The sequence below is a fragment of the Fundulus heteroclitus genome, chromosome 15 (assembly GCF_011125445.2).
Source record: "Fundulus heteroclitus isolate FHET01 chromosome 15, MU-UCD_Fhet_4.1, whole genome shotgun sequence".
Classification (NCBI taxonomy): Eukaryota; Metazoa; Chordata; class Actinopteri; order Cyprinodontiformes; family Fundulidae; genus Fundulus; species Fundulus heteroclitus.
The window spans coordinates 21,925,957-21,947,951 of NC_046375.1; the positions used below are offsets into that span (position 1 = coordinate 21,925,957).

Consider the following 21,995-nt stretch of genomic DNA (forward strand, 5'->3'; position numbering starts at 1 on the left):
GGGCCATTTTCAAATTAAGTCAAGCAGCTAGCTCTGAATCTTTTCCTGTATGCCCGCAGCGACTAACTGAACATCTGCACTTTCAGCCTTTATGGGGAGTATTGGTTTTAGATTTCCACATAATAATGCGGTGTCTTCCAGTTGCCCAATGTCAATACGTTCTGCAGTATTTAAATCAGCAGACCGATACAGATGGTGTTTAACAACCTGTTCTTACTCAGAAAGAGGACTTTTTTTTTTTTTTGTCGCGTCCTCACAGCCTTGTAATGTTAGAGAGGAAAAAAGGAATGTAGAACGAAGGATTCACGAGTCTTCTCATTGAGACGACACCCTGCAGGAAGCCGTTTATATGCATTTCTATGAAAGTAACTGTGCACAGATTGGTCACTTAAAGGTGCAGTCACAATTTTACATCTGCTTACCGTCGACATGGGGGTCATTTATTTTGAGCTTTTGTCGGTTTGTTTGTGCGGTTCTTATTTCAGGGTCTTAATGCTGATTCGACAGGATTTGGCAAAAACATGAGTTGGGTGCGCCAATAAGAATTTCTTATTGAGTTTCTCTTAATCCATGCAGAGGCAAAATTATGCGCACAAGCTTAAACATATGCATAACCCCCCACTAACATTTGGATTACTGTGCCTCGGCAGGTCGCAGAGAAACCACAGACTATATTTCAGTATTCTCCTTTCTAGAAATGAGAGATTTATTTTAAATTGTCCGGCTTTCTCACGTGGACTTTGCCACAGTATTAGGGATCATTTACAAAGTTGAGGTCCAAGCTGTTCCAGAAGCTTAAGGCTTGGCTGCTTTAGTCATTTTAAACCAGCTTTAGTGTGCTGTCAGGCTTAACACCCAATTACCACCACTTTTTTTAACCAAATGACCCCAACTGGCCACCCTTAGATCAAACAAAATATGCTAAGGAGTTTCAGAACAATCCAAGAACCACCAAAGCTCAAGTCTACTGTCCGTGTCCAAACAGTGAAGACACTTTTACTTGGAGCATGGCTGCGGAGCATGGCTGCGGAGCAAGACGTGTCTTCAACACCTCGAAGTTCAACTGAGGTTTGCAGCTACTTTCATAGACAATCCTTGTGAAAATAAAAGCTAATTAGGAGGCTTAAAAGTTGTGTTCATGCCAAGAAATCCACCAATTGAAATGAGTTCCCAACATTACGCATTATATATAAGGATCTTGCTCACGCCCACAATAAGCGAGTGGTTTCTCTGCAACTCGCTAGAGAACATTTATCCAAAGATTACGTAGTTTTGTATGCATCTGAGCCTGCATGTATAAATTTACAATATGTTAACTTAAGAGTATCCACAATTAATTCAGGTGTCCACCCAACCCTTTTAATCACTAACATTAAATTCAGTTTTAGTCCTCCGAGCTGGTAGAAGACTCATTCCTTTTCATCGTTAAACCCCCAAATGAATGTGACGTTCATGACCTACGTGAAATTCTGACTACAACTTGGTAATCGCACAGATAGAAGCAAGCAGTGGGATTTTTCCGGTTCCGGTTCCTGATAAATAGCCCTTTGAACACTCAGACAACAACAATAAAGTGCATAACTACAGGAGGGAAATTAAAGTCTTAAATTCAGGTGAAGAAAGCTCACCAACGATCAGCGCTTATAAAGATTTAAAAACTGCTTCCATCCTAATGCGCCACATCCAATAATCTGAGGGGAGTTGCCACAGCTGCTTCTCCAAGAAACTAAATGGAGCTGCACTGCCCTCTAGTGGCATTCAGAGTGCACTAACTTCACTCCATCTGCTTCTAAAATGGATCTGGTGCTATTAAGTAGCTGCCATGTCAGTGTTTTGGTGCATTTCGTTCAACGTTTTGGGGATAACATAAAATATGTTAATAAAAGGGAGATATTGTTAGAATTGCTGTAGTTGAGTGTTTGTGTGAGTAACAACACATACTGCTTTCCTCTGTCAAGAACCAAACCAGATCTTTGTTTGACCACTGCTGCCTTAATCTAAAGTAGCAGCAACCCGTCTAGATAAAATCATTTAGACCCTGAAAACCTGAGCACCTCAAAAGTGAGTAATCTAGTCGTGCCTCAAATTTCTAAAGAAGCAAAAAACTGGTTTGGTTTTTGCTTGTGCCTTCCCCATCCTTCCACTAACTGACCCTCATCTTCAGGCAAGGGCCCTGAGGTTCTTTATGCCGGACAAAAGCTCAACGACAACGACTGGCACTCGGTGCGGGTGATCCGCCGCGGTAAAAACTTCAAGCTCATTGTGGACGACGACATGGCCGAAGGTATTGCCTCTTCCTGTGTGCTTCCTGATACGCAGCGCTTCTGTGTGTGGTTTCCATTGTTTGATTGCATCTCTGCCCTCTCCACTTTTCCACGGGTGGGATTTTTTTGAAGTCAAGTTCAGGGTTTTGATTTCTGAGTTGCATTAAATTTATTTATTTATTTTATAAATGAGAAAATACTGTATTACAATAGTAAATAATAATTTACTATAATTAATTATAATTTAGTAACTTTTTGACGGTATGCCAGAACTCTCATTTTGTTTCCTGCCTTTTGAGAAAACCACAATCCAGTGATAGTTTAGGAAATTATCTTACGGGAGCACAAAAAATCAAGTTGCCCAGTCATCAATGTGTTATGTACACATTAATCAAAATCATAAATACTTTAATAATCCCAGAGGGAAATTATATTATATTACAATAGTTATGATATTATAATAGTCTTAAAATATGGAGGAGAGGATAGTTTTTGGTACAAAACAGCATAGGAAGTTAGAAAAGTGCAGTAATATCTTGTTCACTAAATCAAAGAAGCTGGAAATAAAATATACATTATTTAAAGGTTTAAATAACTAGGGAAATAATTAATTAATATCTTATTTGTGGAGGGCCACTCTTGGCTGTTACTGCATGGTACAAATATAGTTGTTTTTCATCTACAGCACTGTAAATGTATAAACATCAGAAATGTATTTAATGTTGTCATTTATTCAGGAATAAAATGACAGAAATGAAAATTAAACAAACTCACTTTAGGTTTTGTTTGTAATTTTTTGAAAAAGTTTTACTTTTTTTTGTCAATAATTATTTCAACATAAATTCTATCCAGTAAAAACATGCTTCTGGTGATGGCACACTAGGTATAAGGTGAGAAATCTGTGCGTCCATTTTTATTTCCCTTGGGATTTGTCCTCTGTATTTGCTTACTTTAATCAAAGTCCTTCTTTAAAATCATTTTAAAATAAGAGCTGACCATCTCAATTCTTCTACATTTTGTGATGTCATGGACCTAAATGAAACTTTTATTCTCTGGCACACTTTAGAAAGATTTGCCTTTTTTGACATCCTGTTGATGAAATCCACAATCCACTGATCATTTTAGGAATATGAAATACACAAACACATATTTCTTTAACATTGTTGGTTTCTTCTAAGAGATAAAAAAAAAACAAGAATTCTGGCATAGTTTTGCAAGAATTCTTGAAAAACCTTTATATAACTAGCATTTATTAAATAAAAATAGTTTGATGTAAAATAACTCTCTTGGCCAACACTGCAACACTGCTGTAAAGTGGCCCCCACAGTTGTTGGCCCACCTGGTTAGCATTCAAACAAAAGCCTTAAAGCAAACATTTATTGTGTTGACTCCAAGATGCCATATTTTTCTGTGGTGAACCTGGAGATTTTTTTCATTTCTATTGCCATCGTCTATGCTGTCTGTGGTGGCAAGATAAACAGTGATCTTCACCATCCTGATTTGTTAAAATAGCAGTTGTTTTAAAATTTTAATTTTAGGTACAATTAGGAATGCAAACAACTGTGGCACATGTGATTTTGTTTAACCTCTTAAGACCCTATGATTTTAGTCTAAAAGTAGGCTTTTTGATGCATGAAATTTATCAGTTTCCCTTCAAACATTTTTTTCCTCCTGACAGACGTGTAAATGAGGTTAATATTTCATCAAACATATATGTTTGAAGAGAAATGGATCTTTTCAGCCTGTATGCACGAGTCTAAAAGCCTTTTTTTGCACTAAGGTTCTCGGGTCTTAGGAGGTTAAAACAATTATTTCTTAATGTGTATTTTAATTCCCCACACACACACACTGAAATCATGTACTGAAATCAAACAGGATTGTTTTTAATTTCTTAGCATGAAACTTTGGCATTTTGATAAAAGGTTAATTTATTTTTATACATCTTTACAGCTATGGAGAGTGCTGTGTCTTTATCTTAGGGTTATTTGTTTCCCTTTTTTTTTCTTTTTCCTCAACATCGTTGATAAAGTACTACTCAGTTTGATAAAGAAAAGGGGGATTGCTTATTTATCCATAGGTTGCTTTTTATGGTTTTTCTCCAAATACAATTTCAAACAAAACTCTTTAGAGTATCTTTAGATAACTATAGAGCCTTTTGCTCCTGTGTGATTAAGCACACAGTGGTATGTCTTTTTTTTTTCTCACAGTTCATGCTCACTTAATTTTTTTTTCCCGTTCTCATCCTTCAGGTCAGATGGTAGGGGACCACACCCGCCTGGAGTTCAGCAACGTGGAAACGGGCATCTTGACTGAGAAGCGCTTCCTTTCCTCAGCGCCCTCCCCTTACATCGGCCACCTACAGGTAATAAGAGTACGGGGCTGATGCTAAACATCTGCACTGTTAGATTTATTTTCAATTCTTTGAATCCGAGTAACACTTTTATTAATGAAAATCTCTGACTGACTTCTCCCCAGAGCCTCAAGTTCAACGGTATGCAGTACATTGACATGTGCAAGAATGGAGACATCGATTTCTGTGAGCTCAACGCGCGCTTCGGCATGCGCTTCATCGTGGCCGACCCCGTCACCTTTAAGACCAAAGCCAGCTACCTGGGCCTGGCCACCTTGCAGGCGTACACCACCATGCACCTGTTCTTCCAGTTCAAAACCACCTCGCCCGACGGCTTCATTCTTTTTAACAGCGGAGACGGGAACGACTTTATTGCCGTGGAACTGGTCAAAGGGTGAGTGGGACAGAGGAGCTGGTCGGACATGTTTTATCAATGAGCAGCTGAGCAGTCTGTAAAATATTAATGCATTTAAAATAACTTTTCATGTAGAAGGTGGAGCCAACTGAAATTTGACAGGGATCGGCCACATCTTTGACTCCAAATGTCCGAATGTTAAAAAGTGGTATTATCAACCAGCTACTAGTTCTTATTTGTTCTTATGTTCTTATTTGTTTTTCCAACAAACTTTACTAAGTGCGAGGAGGGAGTCTCTTAAAAATGCACAAACATGCAGTTCCTTGGCAAAATAGTCTTTACACTTTTTGTCAGTAACTATACGCTTTGTCAAAAAGGAAAGTTTTAAGATTAGTCTTAAAAGTAGACGGGGTGTCTGCCTCACAGACCAAAACTGGGAGTTGGTTCCACAGGAGAGGAGCCTGATAGCTAAAGGATCTGCCTCCCATTCTACTTTTAGAGACTCTAGGAACCACCAGCAGACCTGCAGTCTGAGAGCGAAGTGCTCTGTTAGGAACATACGGGGTAATCAGAGCTCTGATATATGATGGAGCTTGATTATTAAGGGCTTTATATGTTAGAAGAAGAATTTTAAATTCTATTCTTGATTTAACAGGAAGCCAATGAAGGGAAGCTAAAATTGGAGAAATATGATCCCTCTTGTTGATTTTCATCAGAACTCTTACCGCAGCATTTTGGATCAGCTGAAGACTTTGAACTGCATTTTGTGGACTTCCTGATAGTGAAGAATTACAATAGTCCAGCCTTGAAGTAACAAATGCATGGACTAGTTTTTCAGCATCACTCCTGGACAGAATGTTTCTAATTTTGGCGATATTCCGGAGGTGAAAAAAGGAAACTCTGGAAACCTGTTTAACATGGGATTTAAATGACATCTCTTGGTCGAAAACAACACCAAGATTTTTAACTTTATTACCAGAGGCCAAGTTAATGCCATCCAGATTAAGTGATTGATTAAGAAGTTTTTTTTTTGAGGACTGTGGTCCAAAGATTACAACTTCTGTCTTGTCAGAATTTTAAAGCAGGAAATTTAAAGTCATCCAGCTTTTGATGTCATCAAGACATGACTGCAGTCGAAGTAACTGATTGGATTCATCAGGATTTATTTTGAGAAATTTTGCAGCCTCTCATCAGTTTGCCTGTGCAAATTCTCAGTTATCTGGGGCATCACAACAGCAAACAGGCTTAAATCGGAGGCAACCAGACTTTCTGAAAACATTTGTACATCTATCCAGGAGTCTTTGTTAATTCTGGTGGCTCGGAGCAACTTGCAGTTAGTGCACTGCTGTTGTTTTCATCAGTTACTAGCTACAGTTACTACCTCTCTGATTAAGGCCTGCCTGGCTTATCAATTTAGGTGGACAGCCTTGTCTTGGTAGGTTTCCAGTTGTACCGTACTTTGCACTTCTCCACTCTCAGGTGATGGACTGAACTGAGCTCTGTGAGATGTTCATAGCTTGCATATTGTTTTAGAACCTGACTCTGCTAACCATGATGTTGTTTGTTCCCCAATGTTCTCTAAGCAAACTTCTGAGGTCTTTAAATACTAATTTATGAAGGCAACTGATTGCAAAGGATTTTATTCAGAGGTATCAATGAAAGTGGTAATTATTCCGATGGGACATGTGAAGTTCTCCAATGTGAGATCAATAAAGCCTATCTTATCTTATCTAATTAATGCGACTTTCCTGATTTTTTTAAATAAAAAAAAAATCCCAAATGATATTTTTCTGCCACTTTATAAGCATTTTTTTTGTTAGTCTATGACAGTGATGGCCAATAACATGCATTGAAGTTTGTGTTTGTAACTTAACCAAATATGAAAAAGTGTAAATACGCTTGCAAGGCACCATAGAGCTCAGTGAGTCATCTCTGATTTCGTCAGTATTTGCCTCCAGGGAGCCAGACTTTCTTGTAATCTTTTGATTTGATCAACAGTTCTGCGGGCTTTCTGAAGTCCTTTTCAAAGCTTTGCTGCTTTCACGCTCATTTTCAGCCCATCTGCTGACGCTTGTTTCCTGCCAGGTTCATCCACTACGTGTTCGACCTGGGCAACGGGCCCAGCCTGTTGAAGGGAAACAGTGACAACCCACTGAATGACAACCAGTGGCACAACGTGGTCATCACGCGAGACACCTCCAACACACACACTCTCAAAGTGGACAGCAAGTCGGTCACCCAGAACGTCAACGGGGCCAAAAACCTCGACCTGAAAGGTAGCTCAAAGAAAGACCTGTTGCATAAGTCGCCTTTCAGAACGTGGAGCCGTAATCACGCTCCCCCATTTCGCGTGCCGTCAGGTGACCTGTTCGTTGGAGGTTTGGGACCCAACATGTATCAGAACCTCCCCAAGCTCGTGGTTTCCCGGGAGGGCTTCCAGGGCTGCTTGGCGTCCGTAGATCTCAACGGGCGCCTGCCAGACCTCATCAACGACGCCCTTTTCCGCAGCGGACACATAGAACGCGGCTGTGAAGGTACGAATTATTGCTGTATAAGAATTAACCTGTTGCATGAGATTTATTGAGTTAGACTCACCCCCTAAAAAAAAACCCGGCAGCATAGTTAATCCTGTTTTTCCTTTCCTGATGGGAAGCATCTGTCGTGTTTTTGGGTTGATGTTTCGAACCACCCTGTATCACTGAGAAGTTTTAGGAAATCTGATGTGCTACATCCTTGATATCATATTAACCCAAACTATTATGAAAAGGGCAACAATCTTTCTTGTGTAGATTTTAAAAAGTAAGACTTTTAAACTTGGTTCGTTCAGGTTTCTGTAACTTCTGCAATTGCTGTCCTGAAACTGCAAAGAATTCCCTGCTGATTGTCACAAGAAAAAAAGGAGTCTGATGTAGAGTTTATTTATTGAATCTTGACTGACGACATGCTTTACTATTTGGTACCTTGATATTTAAAACGTTTCCTGCAGGAAGAAAAGGTTAAAATGTGTATTACATAAACGGCTGATCAGTAAACTGCATCCACGTATAATTGACATGAATGCCACCCAAACTTGGGGGTTTCATTTATTTATTGATTGTAGCTATCAAAAAAAAAAAAACTTGGCAATACGTATTCTTTTTTACAGAATTGGTAAATTTCCTATTAACTGATTTCCAGGCATAGATCTATGTCTTAACCTTAGATCAAAGACATACAACTGTAGAAGTTGTATGTTGTGTAACCTAATTTATATGCAATCATTAATTGTCCCATATTAATATCACATTATGTTCAGTATAAGCATTTATACACTGTCTACAGGAACTGCATCCTCTACCAGGGAATTAGCTGGGTGTAGTTCCTGATACTTTCTTTAGGGGGCAGTAGAAGAGTTTTTATAAGGTCAAACGGTCCTTGCAGCTGCTCAGAAAACACAAATCTGTTTTAAAATCAACCAGTACAACAGAAAAGATCCCACAAACATTCACACACACAAACACACACACACACTTTTGCACAGCTCACATTAAAGCTCCTCCTCCCATGTTGTCTGAGTGGCAAGCGTTAAAAGTTTTCTGACCGCTAACAATGCTGGCGCCCTTACTAATCTTTTTGCTCTTGTTTCCTGCTCTGCTCTGTTCTGTTTTGTTGTTTTCTTTCCGCACCAACAAAGTTGGCTTCACCAAAGCCGACCTGCAAGGTAGAGGGTTCAACTCCGCCTCTCGAAGGCCAGCTCGCCTGAAAGGTTGCTGTGTGCAATGCATCGTGGGTGTCACCATGGCAATGTCGTCTTTCAGCTGCTGCAGTAGGGACTTGCTCTCTGATGGGAAAGAAAATGAGAACAAACTGTGGAGGCACACAAATTGTTAGGCAGGCACGAAAATACATGATTCCTTCATTAAAGTTGTTTAGGGCCTTGGAAAAGTATTCATACTCCAGGAACTTTTACACGTTTTGTCATGTTGCGATCAGAATCTTTTATATATATATATATATATATATATATATATATATATATATATATATATATATATATATATATATTATATATATATATATATATATATCTATATATATATATATATCTATATATATATATATATATATATATATATATATGCTCAGGTAACTTCAAACACAGACCTGGTTTGCAAATTGCCTTTAGAATTTACCTAATGCAACAAACAGCATCAACAAAACCAAGGAACACATCACACCATCACTAGGATAGTGATGAGGTGTTTAAAGCACGGTTAGGTAAAACAAATAAAATCATCCCACACTTTGTAAAATCTCCCTGTTCAATATGTCTGCCAAAAAATGAAAAGGGTTTGGCGCAAGCGCAAACCCTTTCATTCAAGACACAATGGTGGTGACTCTGGAGGAGCTGCAGAGATCTCCATCTCAGCTGGAAGTACCTGTTGAAATGCCTGGCATTATCCATGGCCGGCCAAAAGTCTCATGGAGACACAGGAGACGTGGAAGACCGTGTTCTGGTGAGATCATGCCTAAATAAAAAATAGTTTTGGCCTACTTGCCTAATACTGTCACGTCAGACCTTCCCCACAGTGAAGCATCGAGCTGGGATGGGGGAAGACGGTGCAAAGATAGTTACAGGGCAATCCGAGGATAAAGCTTGCTACAGGCTGGCCAAGACTTGATCATGAGGCGGAGGTTTGTCTTCTTGCCAGATGGCGATAAAAATGTTGCCATAGCCATATGGAATCACGGCAATCCAAGTGTTAGAATGGCCTAGTAGAAGTCTAGATCTAAATCCAGGCCTGGAACTTGATGCTCTGGTGGGAGCTAATTTGCAAAGCTGTGAGAGACCTGGGCCAAAATATTTGCAGCTTCATTTCCAGTGAAACGTTGTAAAATATATTCATTCACAGGGAAAAAATACCGATCCAGTTTCTTTGAAATGAACCTTTGTTGTTTGCATTTATGGTATTATGACAAACCTGTGGAAAAAGCTCAAGGAGTGTGATTACTTTTAGCCCTGGAAATAAATACTAATCTGGCATCTTATGTCTGGTTTATCCCTTTATTTTGTTCCCTATTTTTTGCACATTCAGGCAAAATGTGCCGTTCTGTTTAGAAAGTTGCTAAAACTCCAGCCATCCAGTGCAAGACTGCAGATAAATCGGGTCATTTCTGTAACCTGGGCTCATTTAGACGGGCCTGAAAAAAAAAAAAACAAGGCTAGCGGCACGCAGGTTTGTAGCAGCTGAATGCCAGTCGTGACACACTGTAAGCCGTCGCAGTCGATACGGAGAGGCTGTGGCTCCACATCTAAACCGTCACTGCGCTGCCTCTGACTTAAAAAGCCATCTTATCTGCTGCCAGGAGACTTTTTCCTGTCCCCCCCCCCCCCCTCCCAGAGAGCAAGTCTCCCGCTCCAACACTGGAATGCACACTTTCATTCGCCTTGATATAACACTGTACATATATGTGCACAGCGCCCTCAGGATGCCTGGTTGACCACCATTACCGTACATTACACAGTAAATGCACTTTCAGCTGGCGAACTTGCTCTGTTTCTCCACCTAAACTGTCCTCTTCCTCTCTTCACCTCGTCTTGCACAAGACAACTGCTCTTAAACGAAGTTTACTTGCATTTGTCTGTTTCTTTTTATTATTTTATCAGTATTATTATTTGTAGTTTGTCTTATTTACTTGGGTTTGTTTCCTACTGTTTCTGGTTATGAGAGAGAGAGATATAACTGTCGAGGTTTTCCTCCTTTGTCTGTGCAGGCTTTTAGCGCCGGATTGTTTATCTCGTTATCTATGCAGTGCACTTGTCCTTATCTGCATTCCCTTTCTCTAGAAGTATTCAAAAGTGAGAGCTATGTGTGGTGTGAGGAATAGCAAACACACATCCCGTTTGACTTTGAATACCCTCCTTGGTTCTCGTCTGGCTCCGGTGCATACTCAGAGATATGCGCCGTGCGTTCTTAAGTGCTTTACGTGTCATGTTTCTTTTCTCCTCATGACTTCTGTCTGTCTGGTGGATCTATCGTTCATCTTGTTCTCTCACGCGGACGTTTAGAAATGTAACCGACGCCATGTTTATGACATTTTTTTATATGGTTATTGGTAGCTGGAGTGTTGTTTTTCTTTTTTTTTTTTTGGTTGTTGTTGTTTTTAACCGTTCAAGTCTTGTCCTGCTTGTTCACAGAGGGAATGCAGCGTCTAGAAGTTTTACTCCGATAAAACTTTTCCCGAACCGTGTCGGAATGAATAGAAAGTTGCATGCGGGGCCTGCGTGCTCACTCCCTGTTTTAAACGAGAATGAAGCCGAAGGGATGGCGACAGTGTCACCGCAGCGGCCGGCCCAGCGTCCCACGCCTGTCCGCAGCAGCGACTTTTAAACGCCGGTTGCTCGTGCATGCTCTCGGTCGGGTTTCACCGTAATTGAATCGCGGTGTGCGCATCGGCTCCCTCTGCCTAAAAGAGCATGCTGCGGTGGCCCTCGCACTGCCGTTGCGGCGCGGCTGCAGCTTCGCACGGCATGAGGCGGGATTTTCCCGGAGACGGTCCTTAACCGGCCTGTTGTGAGGCCGGGCCTCCTGTGGTGACACTGTCTGCTCTCCCTGCTGTCTAGGACTACGTAGTGTACATCTGTCTTTCTAGAGTGCATATCTTCTGCATGGGTCCTTATTGCTGTAGGCTCAGTAGCCGCCTTTAGCACTGCCTGACCGCACACCGGCGCTATCGCTTTTTGTCTCTCTTCTCCTAAAGGGCCGAGCACCACCTGCCAGGACGACTCGTGCGCTAATATGGGCGTGTGCATCCAGCAGTGGGAGAACTTCACCTGCGACTGCTCCATGACGTCTTACACAGGCACCCACTGCAATGACCGTGAGTACTGATTGACCTTTTTTCGCTTTTGCTTTTTAAAGAATCTGTTGTTGTTGTTTTTTTAGCAATCTTTTTTTTTTTCTTCTCTTGAACGAGAAAACATCTGGTAAGGCAACGAACTATAGCTATTTGGTCTGCTTTTTAATCAGCAAACCTGAGTAGACCAAATTAGTGATGTTTTACAGTGTGCTGCCACTGTAAAACTGTTTTCATAAGGAAATAGATTGCTACTACTACTTTCAAGTGTACAAATCCATGTAAACACAAAAGCGTGCATTCACCTGCTATAGAAAAACTGCTGAACAAGATTTTTAATTGTCTTCAACTGAGTACTGCAAGAGACACCGAGGGGGGAAAAAATTCCCCCAAAAAAATGTTTACTTTTGGGAAATCTATTGAAACATTTGCAGGATCCTTAGTTTAGTGTTATCCTGCAAATGTCTGTAACGGTTGTGAGATCCCACCAAAGTTTTTCAGTATTTAGGTTTTGTTTTGCGAGACCTCGGAAAAAGTGTTCTGCACATGTCAAGATGTGTCATTTGAAGAAGAATCAGAAACGCACTATTGGAAACATAAGCTTCTCAAATGGAAGTTTAGTTGGTGTTCAGGGGAGAGTTTCGCATCTCTAATGTCGAATCGCTAAATTAGCCAGTAAGATACAAGAACCACACAAGCTTTCATTGGCTGAGATCCAATGCCTGCCTGCTCGATGTTCTCCCCGTCGTCCGCGGCTGGACGCAAGGAACCTGCGCAGGATCCTACGAAACGTTTGTGAGCTCTAACAAATGTAACTCAGGGTGCCTGAGTTACATTCGCAAGACCGGATTCCACGAACGTACATTTGGCTTGTTTCCTCCAGTGGGCCCTCGCGGGGCTCAGTTCTCTTCAGCAGTAAGAGCCACATTGTTAACTGAAGAACCAGCCATTACAGGAGAAGTAAAAGTGGAACTGTATGCGTGTGTGTGTGTGTGTGTGTGTGTCTATGAGCTGGGATCTCTTATCCCCATGACGACAGGGGACTCCCCCTTGGTAATCACACTTGGCGGCCTTTCATTTAGCGTTTAATAGAGGGGGCACGGTGCTGCTGGGCCCGACTAATGAGGTGGTAGAGGCTGTTAGCGGAGCTGCTATCTGGGTGCGCCAGCGTCCGCTAATCACCCAGACCTTTCTGATTTCAGAGCCGGCTGCTGTGTGCGACTTTATATCTCTCTAATCTTTTTTTATTTCTCTCTATTTATTGTCTCTTTAACCTCTTCATCTGGTCTTGTTTTTGTTTTTTTTTTTATTGGATTTTCACACAGGGCAAGTAACTGACTCTAGCTCTTGCGTGGTGTTTTGGATGGAAAGAGATTTTGTGTTAATTAATGAAGAGAAGCCTGAATCCACCTCCAGGTTCTGCCAGTGGTGACAGAGAAAGCGGTTTCACTCATTTTAGAGCCAGACAGACAGAAATATAACTCTTCTTGAAATACAGGAGCTGAGACACTTTATTTCCCATCATTAAGATATTGCTGCTACAAGTCTTAATCTCCCTCCATTGATGAATGTTTTCCTTTATTGACTGAACTGCCCAAGCATATACCGTAAAAGTTAATTGATTCTTGTTGAAATTGGTTTTCATGTAAGGCTGTGTACTTCATTTCCTGTGATGGAAGCATGAAGACGCAAACAGGTCCAAAATTCTGTAAAAGGGGTCCACATTTCACCTTAATCCCGTCTGTACCAGAGCTGAGTGGTTCTGAATTCTGCTAAAGACCCTATGCTGTCTGATCTCTGCTTGCAAGGTTTCCTTTTACCACCAGGTGGCAGTAAATGCACAAGCAAGACCACACACTGCGCCTCCGTGCTGAGAGAAAATGAGATGCAATTCCCCAAGCATGAAATCAGCTCCCCGTTTCTTTTCCTACTCTGCCTTCGCCTCTTGTTGCTATCTCTATTCTCTATACCCCTCCTTCTGTATAAAAAAAACGTTGCCTTTTCGACAATTGCACTTGATGATCGTTAAAAAAAGAGCAATTTCCTGAGTGATGCAAACTCCAATGTCGATTATTGCCAACAGTTTTACTCCTTGGTTGAAGTACCTTGATAAAAAAAAAAAAAAAAAAAGGTGTGTGCTCAGTGCAACTCTGTGACTCCTTTCATTCGGCGAGTGCGGCAGTGCTGAGGGAGAGTTTCTAATTAACAATGTGGAAATGGAGCTTCTGCCTCTGTATCTCTCGGCCTTTCTCTCTCTCTGATAGCTGGCAGCAAATATCAGTAATTGTCTCCCTATCTGACTGCGTCATTGTCCAAAAGAAGGAACTTAAATAAGGAAAAGTGAACTCTTCTGGTAGACACGCTGCTCAAAGTTTCATCTCTGCCGACCGTTGGTGTCGCTGTGCCTTTGTGGCCAACAGGTCTGTGGAAGTAGGCAATGTAAAAAAAAAAAAAAATAGAAAAAAACTCAGCAGGTGAAGATCTTCTATTCAGCCTTGATTTGTTCTTGCACACCTCTGCAGATGGGACTGCTCTCTTTTGGACACAAAGAACATTTGCAGGAATCTCTGCGGCAAACTGGGCCATTTTCAGCGCCGCTCAGAGCGTCTTGAGGTGCATGCAGCGAAACGGGGAGGGGGAGGAGGGGGGGACAGCATTTCTAGCCCATTTAGTTCTGACTCAGTGTCAGGCTCATTTCTGCCTCTTTTTTTTACCCCCTTATCTTTGTGATTACCTCTCTTTCTCCGCTGACAGGTTTCATTAATGCCACCGCGTTTCATTTTAACTGCAAGGACATCAAAGCTTTGGGCCACTCGGACGCTCCAAATCTAGAACAATTACTCGACTTACGTAATGGAATTATCTCGGCAAAGGTCACTGAGTCACGCGCGTGGTAAACAGAGCGACGGAGCGGCGAGGGAGGAGGAGGAGGAGGGAGGCGGGGCGGCGGGGAGACAGAGCCCTTCTCTCTCTGGCTTGATGCTGACATCAGTAATTGCACAGATAGATTTTTGGAACTGAACGAATTTCTCTGTCAGCACGATTCCAGCAGCAACCCTCTGCTCCTGCTTAACCCGACGGCCGTGATCTATTTTTCAAGGCGCGCTCAGAGGGCTGTAACCATATCTGACTAACTGCTTACATAAATAACAACACAGCAGCAGCATCGCTCCCCTCACTGCTGGGGGGGGGGGGGGATATCCACGGCTTCTGCCTTTATACTCATGAAAACAAGAAAATAGAAAAGGAGATGGAGAAGTGGTGAGACGCCATGTTGTGTTTGGAGCAGACCACCCGGGAGGATTCCACCGACATGATGACCCCCTTCGCCCCCCCCTTTTGACCAACATGGCTGCTTCACAGCATCACAGCAGGTGGATAAGGAGAGGCAGCATCACAGCTTCGATGGAGAGCTTGGCGTGACGTCAGGGTTGAGTAGAGGATAAACAAATCGTATGCACGCCTTTGTGGCTATGGAGAAGGAGACCTTATGAATATTGAAGGAATTTTCATTAACGCGGTGAATAATTTAACCCACCTGTCTCCGTAGAAGGAACTGGGTAGCTGGAGTTGGCTGGAACTGGCTCGGCAGGTGTTGAGCCGAGGTTAGCTTGGCTGCAGAGCCCACCCCGACGCCTAGGAATCTGGCTCTGTGTCACCTGGGCACAGATGTCGGCTTCTTTAGATCCTAATTCTAAGAGAAAAACCAAAAAAACGGTTTTCTGAAACAGCAGATGGAATTGCAAAATTCAAGTTTCGAAAGGGAAATAAAGTTAAAATGGTTCTCTTCTTGCAGAGGTTTATAACCGTTTCCTGCTGAATCTGACGTAACCTTTTGGTGAAAAGGGGTGCTTATAAGTGGAACATTTGCCTATAAATACTAAAGGTAGATCAAAAATGGGCCGAAAGTGTTCCACAGAGGATGATTTATCCTCAGGGCACAATTTATCCCAAAAGCCCACTTTGAAACAGTCCTACTCTCTTTGGTGCAATAATTCCGACGACGCACTGTGCAGCTTGACTTAAACTTCCAATGTAATTGTTTTCATCACAAAACATAGAAATTGACAAAAGCATTACAAAGTGTCCATACTTTTAGTGTTTTTAAAAGATAAATATTTGAATCACTTTCTCAGCCGGTCGTCAAAAACTCCTTCTTATATGTGCAAAAGGGACGTTTTATTAATTTTCCATTTGGTAAAACTTCCAGTGTTTGATGGTGGCAAGGTTGGGTACTGGTGGGTTTAGATTTAATTTAATTTGAGCTCCTTCTGAACAACTGCGTAGCAGAGCCACTGGTTAATCATCGTCACAAAATGCGTGGATATCCGCCACAGGACTTGCTAGCACGTTTAGCTGGATTGCATGGCTAGTGTGGTTGCTATGGCGCTAACAGGTGTCCATGTTTGGAAGGTTAATAACCTTTCTGGAAGTCCCATAAAATAAAATAAAAAGAGAAACGTGAGCAGTTTAGTAGTTCTTTCATATAATATTCCATCCAAAGTCAAAGGCTAATTTCAGTGAAGATACTTTTATCAGGACTCCATTGGTTACAATGCCCATCTTTCATTTCAAAGCACACCACATAACGTTTGCCCTCCCAGGGAGGGCTGAACAATATAAAAAAAATGGTTATCGTTGGTGCGTGTTACCAACAAATATCTGGGACTACAGACCTGATATTGTCCTGCTTCGGTTTTTTGTGAATAGCATGACATTTATTCAATCATTCAACATTTATGCAGTCCAAGCAGTTCTTTGCAGTATTATTTCTATGCACAGTGGCGTGGCGGCGATGATAAATTTGCATTATATTTTGCAGCCCTACTTTCCAGCCACCGGTCGTGCCATAACTAACCACAATGTTTTCTGTCTTCGTCTTTTGTCTCCTTGTTTCTATGATGTCTGTAATGTTTTATCTCCACTAAACACGCAACCTGCATTTCCAGTTCAGTTGGGGAAAAATGTTTGCGTGGGGGGGAAGGGGTTGTGCCGTTAAGGTTAATGATACTTGTCCAGCAGCGTGCTGCTCACAGCCTCGGTCTAATTGCTTACCTGCAACACTGTGGAGTAAAATTCCCAAGAGTCAGAATCAAGGGAATTTGAACAAACGGTAAGAAAATGGAGGGGATGTAGCAATATGTGTTTGGTTCGTTGATATTTATTATGGATCACATGTTTCAGTATTTCTAAACCTTGCAGGATTGACATCAAATCAAACGGATCTAAATATGATGCTCAGAATGATAACTCTGTGTAGCATTTTTTTATTTTTTTATTTTCTCTTTGCTGACTTCTCCTTCTCTTACCCAGAAGCCGGAACTGATTAAAGTTCTTTATGGCGGTTCCTTTACAAACCATCAAAAGCTATGCTTGCTAACTCTCACTGCTTCCTGTCCGTCTCTTCATATTTGTGCACCCTTCACGTAGCTCACTGTGACCTTCACTGTTCTTTTTTTTTTGTTGTTGTTGTTTTTTTTGCTGTATCAGCAGGACATGGTGAAACCAAATGCGGACAACTGTGCATGTGAGACATGCGTCGGGGCAGGTTCAAAGCGGGATCGACTCACACAGGAGCATATTGTGCGGCTATTTACAGTAATGTATATGAGGCTTATAAGGTGGCCACAAACAGGAAATATTTGCTACCATGTCATAACAATCTCATATTAAGCATTTAGTTTTGGCCAAACCTGAGCACCTATCTCAATGTCCCAGTTTTTTATAAAGAAAAATAGGTGAAAAAGTAAAGCTTATCGTGGATTTTCTATAACATACAATACCTCACAGTTACACAAAAGCAGGAAAGTAGCAACTTCACAATGTTTTAATGGGGTTGAGGTCACAGAAGGGTAACGTTATCTATTCCAAAACCAGTTTCGGTAAATGTTTGGGATCATTCTCTTGAAACACAACCATCTAGCTCAGGGGTCTAAGACACCTGAAATAACACTAGTCCTACTATGACCCATTTATTTGATTCAGCTGTATTTAAGCAGATATACCTCTAAAAGTTGCTGAAAACGATTCACTGGGGATTGAGGTTTTAGACCCCTAATCATACTTTTGATTTAAATTCAACTTGAAGGATTTGGCGGTAGCCCCCTTCTCCATTGTTTCATCAACCTTTTATAGCAGAGAAAGACATCTCGGCATGATGCTGCCACCGTCGTGCTTGGCAGTAAGTTCCGTGCTCTAAGGGTTTGTTAGGCTCATTCTGTTCCTCCAAAAACGCTTCTTGTCATTGTGGCCAATTGCAACTTATTCTTTGTCTCCTCTGAAGATATTGCACTTCACGTCTGTTTTGAAACAGGTGATCATCTTGGTGGTTACCTTTCTCTCAGCCCAAAGTGCAGTAAAACCAACCACTCTGTAGACAGTGACACCGATTTGATCCATATTCCAGTTTATAGTCATCTTGGGGCTTCATGGTTTCTGGGTTAAGCCTAGAAATCCTAACCAGTGTCCCGAAGATGAACACATTGAAATTGCCTTACTAATGCTGCTGGGCCCAAAGATCAAATACGTAGCCTGAAATACACCAGATGCTTGGTTATGGCAACAAAAAGTGGGCAGCTTGGGTGCCACTTGCTAAGGGACATATAACCAAACAGTTTTGGGGTGCATGTTTATATTTCAGCCATGAAATATGGCTGGGATTTTTAAAACTCTGATCAGCACTGTATTGTCCCTGAATAAAGAAAATAATGGCTCAGCATGTTATCCTTTAATCACTTAAGAGGCAACTTAACGCCTTCCACTGCAGACTGTCCAGCCAGGAAAATATGTTGAAGCCTTCCCAGTGTGATAAATAAAATCATAGCTTCGACCGCTTTCTTTGCGTACACACTCCTACCCCGACACTCGGCAGGCTGCCTCCACGGGCCAACGAGAGAGAGACGTAGAGCGGGAGGGGATGATTGAGCTGCACACATTACAGACAGTTACGATGAAGGGCACCCATCTGTTTTGGTGCCAGGCAGGTAACCTTGAGGCTGACGGAGCATTCCCAGCACCCACACCGGCCCCCTCTCGAAAAGCGCCCAGCCTGGTCACAGACACATCCATCAACCTGTGTTCGCAGACACATTTCAGGAGCCCCGGCAACACATACAAATCACCCAATCAATACCTCCGACACTTCACCTGAACTTCAGGCTTTTTGTTAGGGAACAGTTGCTCATAGGGTTGTGCAGTAGCAGTATTAATATATATATGTAGCCTATAGAAAAAAAAAAAAAAAAAAAAAAAAAAAAAAAATATATATATATATATATATATATATATATATATATATATATATATATATGTATATATTTATGTATATATGTATGTATATATGTATATATATGTATATATATATATATATATATATATATATATATATATATATATATATATATATATATATATATATATATAAAGGTAATCATTGGAAATGGTTACCTAATAGCGAGCATGTGTGTAATAGTTTAATTTTTAAATAAAGGGCATGTTACAACAATTGCTTTCATGTAAACAGTTTATTTTATTTTGTTTGCTGTGGAATCAAATGTTTTTGCACATACTTTGAATAGCTTTAATACCCACTGCTGCAGGACTGGACTTTATGACATTCTTTCAATGACGAACGCTTTGAAAGCTTGGGTTAGTGTCAGGAAAAAAGAAAGTACAATCTCATTTTAATTTCTCAATGTGGAAGGACTTGCTTGAGCAGTTTTAAACACCACTTGTGTAAAAATAGCTACTTTGGATATAATGTTTTGAAAGTTTTTTACACATTATTTTGTGCATATCAATGGTTATCAATATCAATCTTTTACTAAGGTGTGTTTAAATGTGCAAAAAAAGTCCAATTAGACGCTGAGGTTAGTGTGGTGAGAGCTAAGGCAACAGCATAAATATGATAATCAGAATATTTATTGTAGTATTCAATTAAATTTTATTTATATAGCGCCAATTCATAACACGTCATCTCAAGGCACTTTACAAAGTCAAATTCAATCAAATCATACAGACAGATTGGTCAAAAATTTGTAGAAACCCAGTAGATTTTATTGAGTCTTGACAAGCAGCATTCACTCCTCCTGAAAGAGCGTAGAGCCACAGTGGACAGTCGTCTGCATTGTTGATGGCTTTGCAGCAATCCCTCATACTGAGCAAGCATGAAGCGACAGTGGAGAGGAAATGTCCCCTTTAACAGGAAGGTAAAACCTCCAGCGCAACCAGGCTCAGTGTGAACAGTTATTTACCCTGACTGAATGGGGGTTAGAGAAGACAGCAGAGACACAAAAAGCACAGAAGCACACATTGATCCAGGAATCCTTTCTATTTTATATGGTAATAGCGGATGATCTACCGCCCCTGGATGATGCCACAGCTAACACAACGCCAGACCAGGTATCCTTACTATGAAGAGAAAATGACAAAAAACAAAAGGTTAAAAGTTGAAATAACAAATAATGCAAATTGGAGAACAGTAGGAGAACTCGGCAGAGTAATAGAAATAGACAACATAACTACAGAGATAGCTCAGGGTAACATGAGCCACTGTAACTATAAGCTTTGTCAAAAAGGAAAGTTTTAAGATTAGTCTTAAAAGTAGACAGGGTGTCTGGCTCACGGACCAAAATTGGGAGTTGGTTCTACAGGAGAGGAGCCTGATAACTAAAGGATCTGCCTCCCATTCTACTTTTAGAGACTCTAGAAACCATCAGTAGACCTGCAGTCTGAGAGCGAAGTGCTCTGTTAGGAACATCTTAATTTAACAGGAAACCAGTGAAGGGAAGCTAAAATTGGAGAAATATGATCCCTCTTGTTGATTTTCATCAGAACTCTTGCTGCAGCATTTTGGATCAGCTGAAGGCTTAAAACTGCATTTTGTGGACCTCCTGATAGTAAAGAATTACAATAGTGCAGCCTTGAAGTAATAAATGCATGGACTAGTTTTTCAGTGTCACTCCTAGACAGAATGTTTTTTAATTTTGACAATATTCCGGAGGTGAAGAAAGGAAACGCTGGAAACCTGTTTAATATGGGATTTAAATTACATTTCTTGGTCAAAAAAAAATACCAAGGTTTTTTACTTTATTACCAGAGGCCAGTGTAATGCCATCCAGATTAAGTGATTCATTAAGAAGTTTTTTTTTGAGACTCTGGTCCAAATATTACAACTTCTGTCTTTGACTTTAAAAACAGGACATTTAAAGTCATCTAGGTTTTGATGCCATCATCAGGATGTATGGATAAACATACATCCTGATGTATGCAAGAAGTTTTGTTTTTAGTTCATCTGCCGTATTGATGCTTTTAACAAAGTGGAAACTCATCAAACTGCTTCAGGCAAAAAGCCTTGTTGCTTCTGATTGTCCTGCTGAGTACAAGCACGCCCTCGGCTGTAGTACTGACCAAGACACAATCCAGACCATTCTACTGATTGCAAACAACTGGCTAACATTTATTCTGTTTTTTCTTTAGCTGCTAGGCAGCTGGAGGCAGATGACTGCCTGTGTTATTTCCTTCTCTGTGTGGTGAAGCAAAAAAAAACATGCCTTTCTTATGCAATTAAGACAAAAGCACAGCTAGCTACATGTAACACTTGAAATATCAGGTATCTGAATTGGTTGTTTGAGGTGCTCTGTTCAACAGTCAAGCTGAAAATCTTTATTATATGTGATTTTTAAAGAAGCAACAAGTAAGAATTTTACTGCAAAATTAATGAAAATCATTCCCGTTTGTCAGTCTGGATGGAACTGACATTCCTTATAAACAACTGGTCCTCTCCATCAACAATTTCTTAGTCAACCTTTTCTCCTTTCAAAATTAGAGGTACAGTGCAGAACTACTTCGGTGCAGTATGTAGCCCATATTTACTTCCTGGTTCCTGAGCCGATCATATGAGAGTATCCCAGGGTTCCCTAAACAGAACGCAGCATTCTGTATTTTTTGTTGGCAAAGAGGCAGCAGCCTACAAACATGGAAGCTACCAAGAGAAGTGGACTAGAAATACACCTACCCTGGGTAAGTAAAAATTCAGTGGGGTTTCACAGCAGCAACAGACCATTGAGGAAACGGCAAATTAGGCTGTTGTCAGTGGCAGGCTGTTGTGTATTTGTTGTTCAGATTTGAAACACTAGGTATCATTATTACTTATTGCTCCTTTAATACTAATATCATCTTACAGTGGTGA

General features: G+C 40.9%; 1 protein-coding gene across 1 annotated transcript in view; it reads left to right on the plus strand.

Moving 5' to 3' along the window:
- The window catches only part of LOC105930625 (neurexin-3b), a gene marked incomplete in the record, with an annotated part of 460,536 nt that overhangs the window by 195,432 nt on the left and 243,109 nt on the right, over positions 1–21,995 (plus strand). The window contains 7 exon segments of the mRNA XM_036147669.1: positions 2,165–2,284; positions 4,514–4,626; positions 4,740–5,008; positions 7,055–7,245; positions 7,330–7,503; positions 8,643–8,669; positions 11,711–11,830. Of these exon segments, the coding sequence (XP_036003562.1) occupies positions 2,165–2,284; positions 4,514–4,626; positions 4,740–5,008; positions 7,055–7,245; positions 7,330–7,503; positions 8,643–8,669; positions 11,711–11,830 (1,014 nt within the window).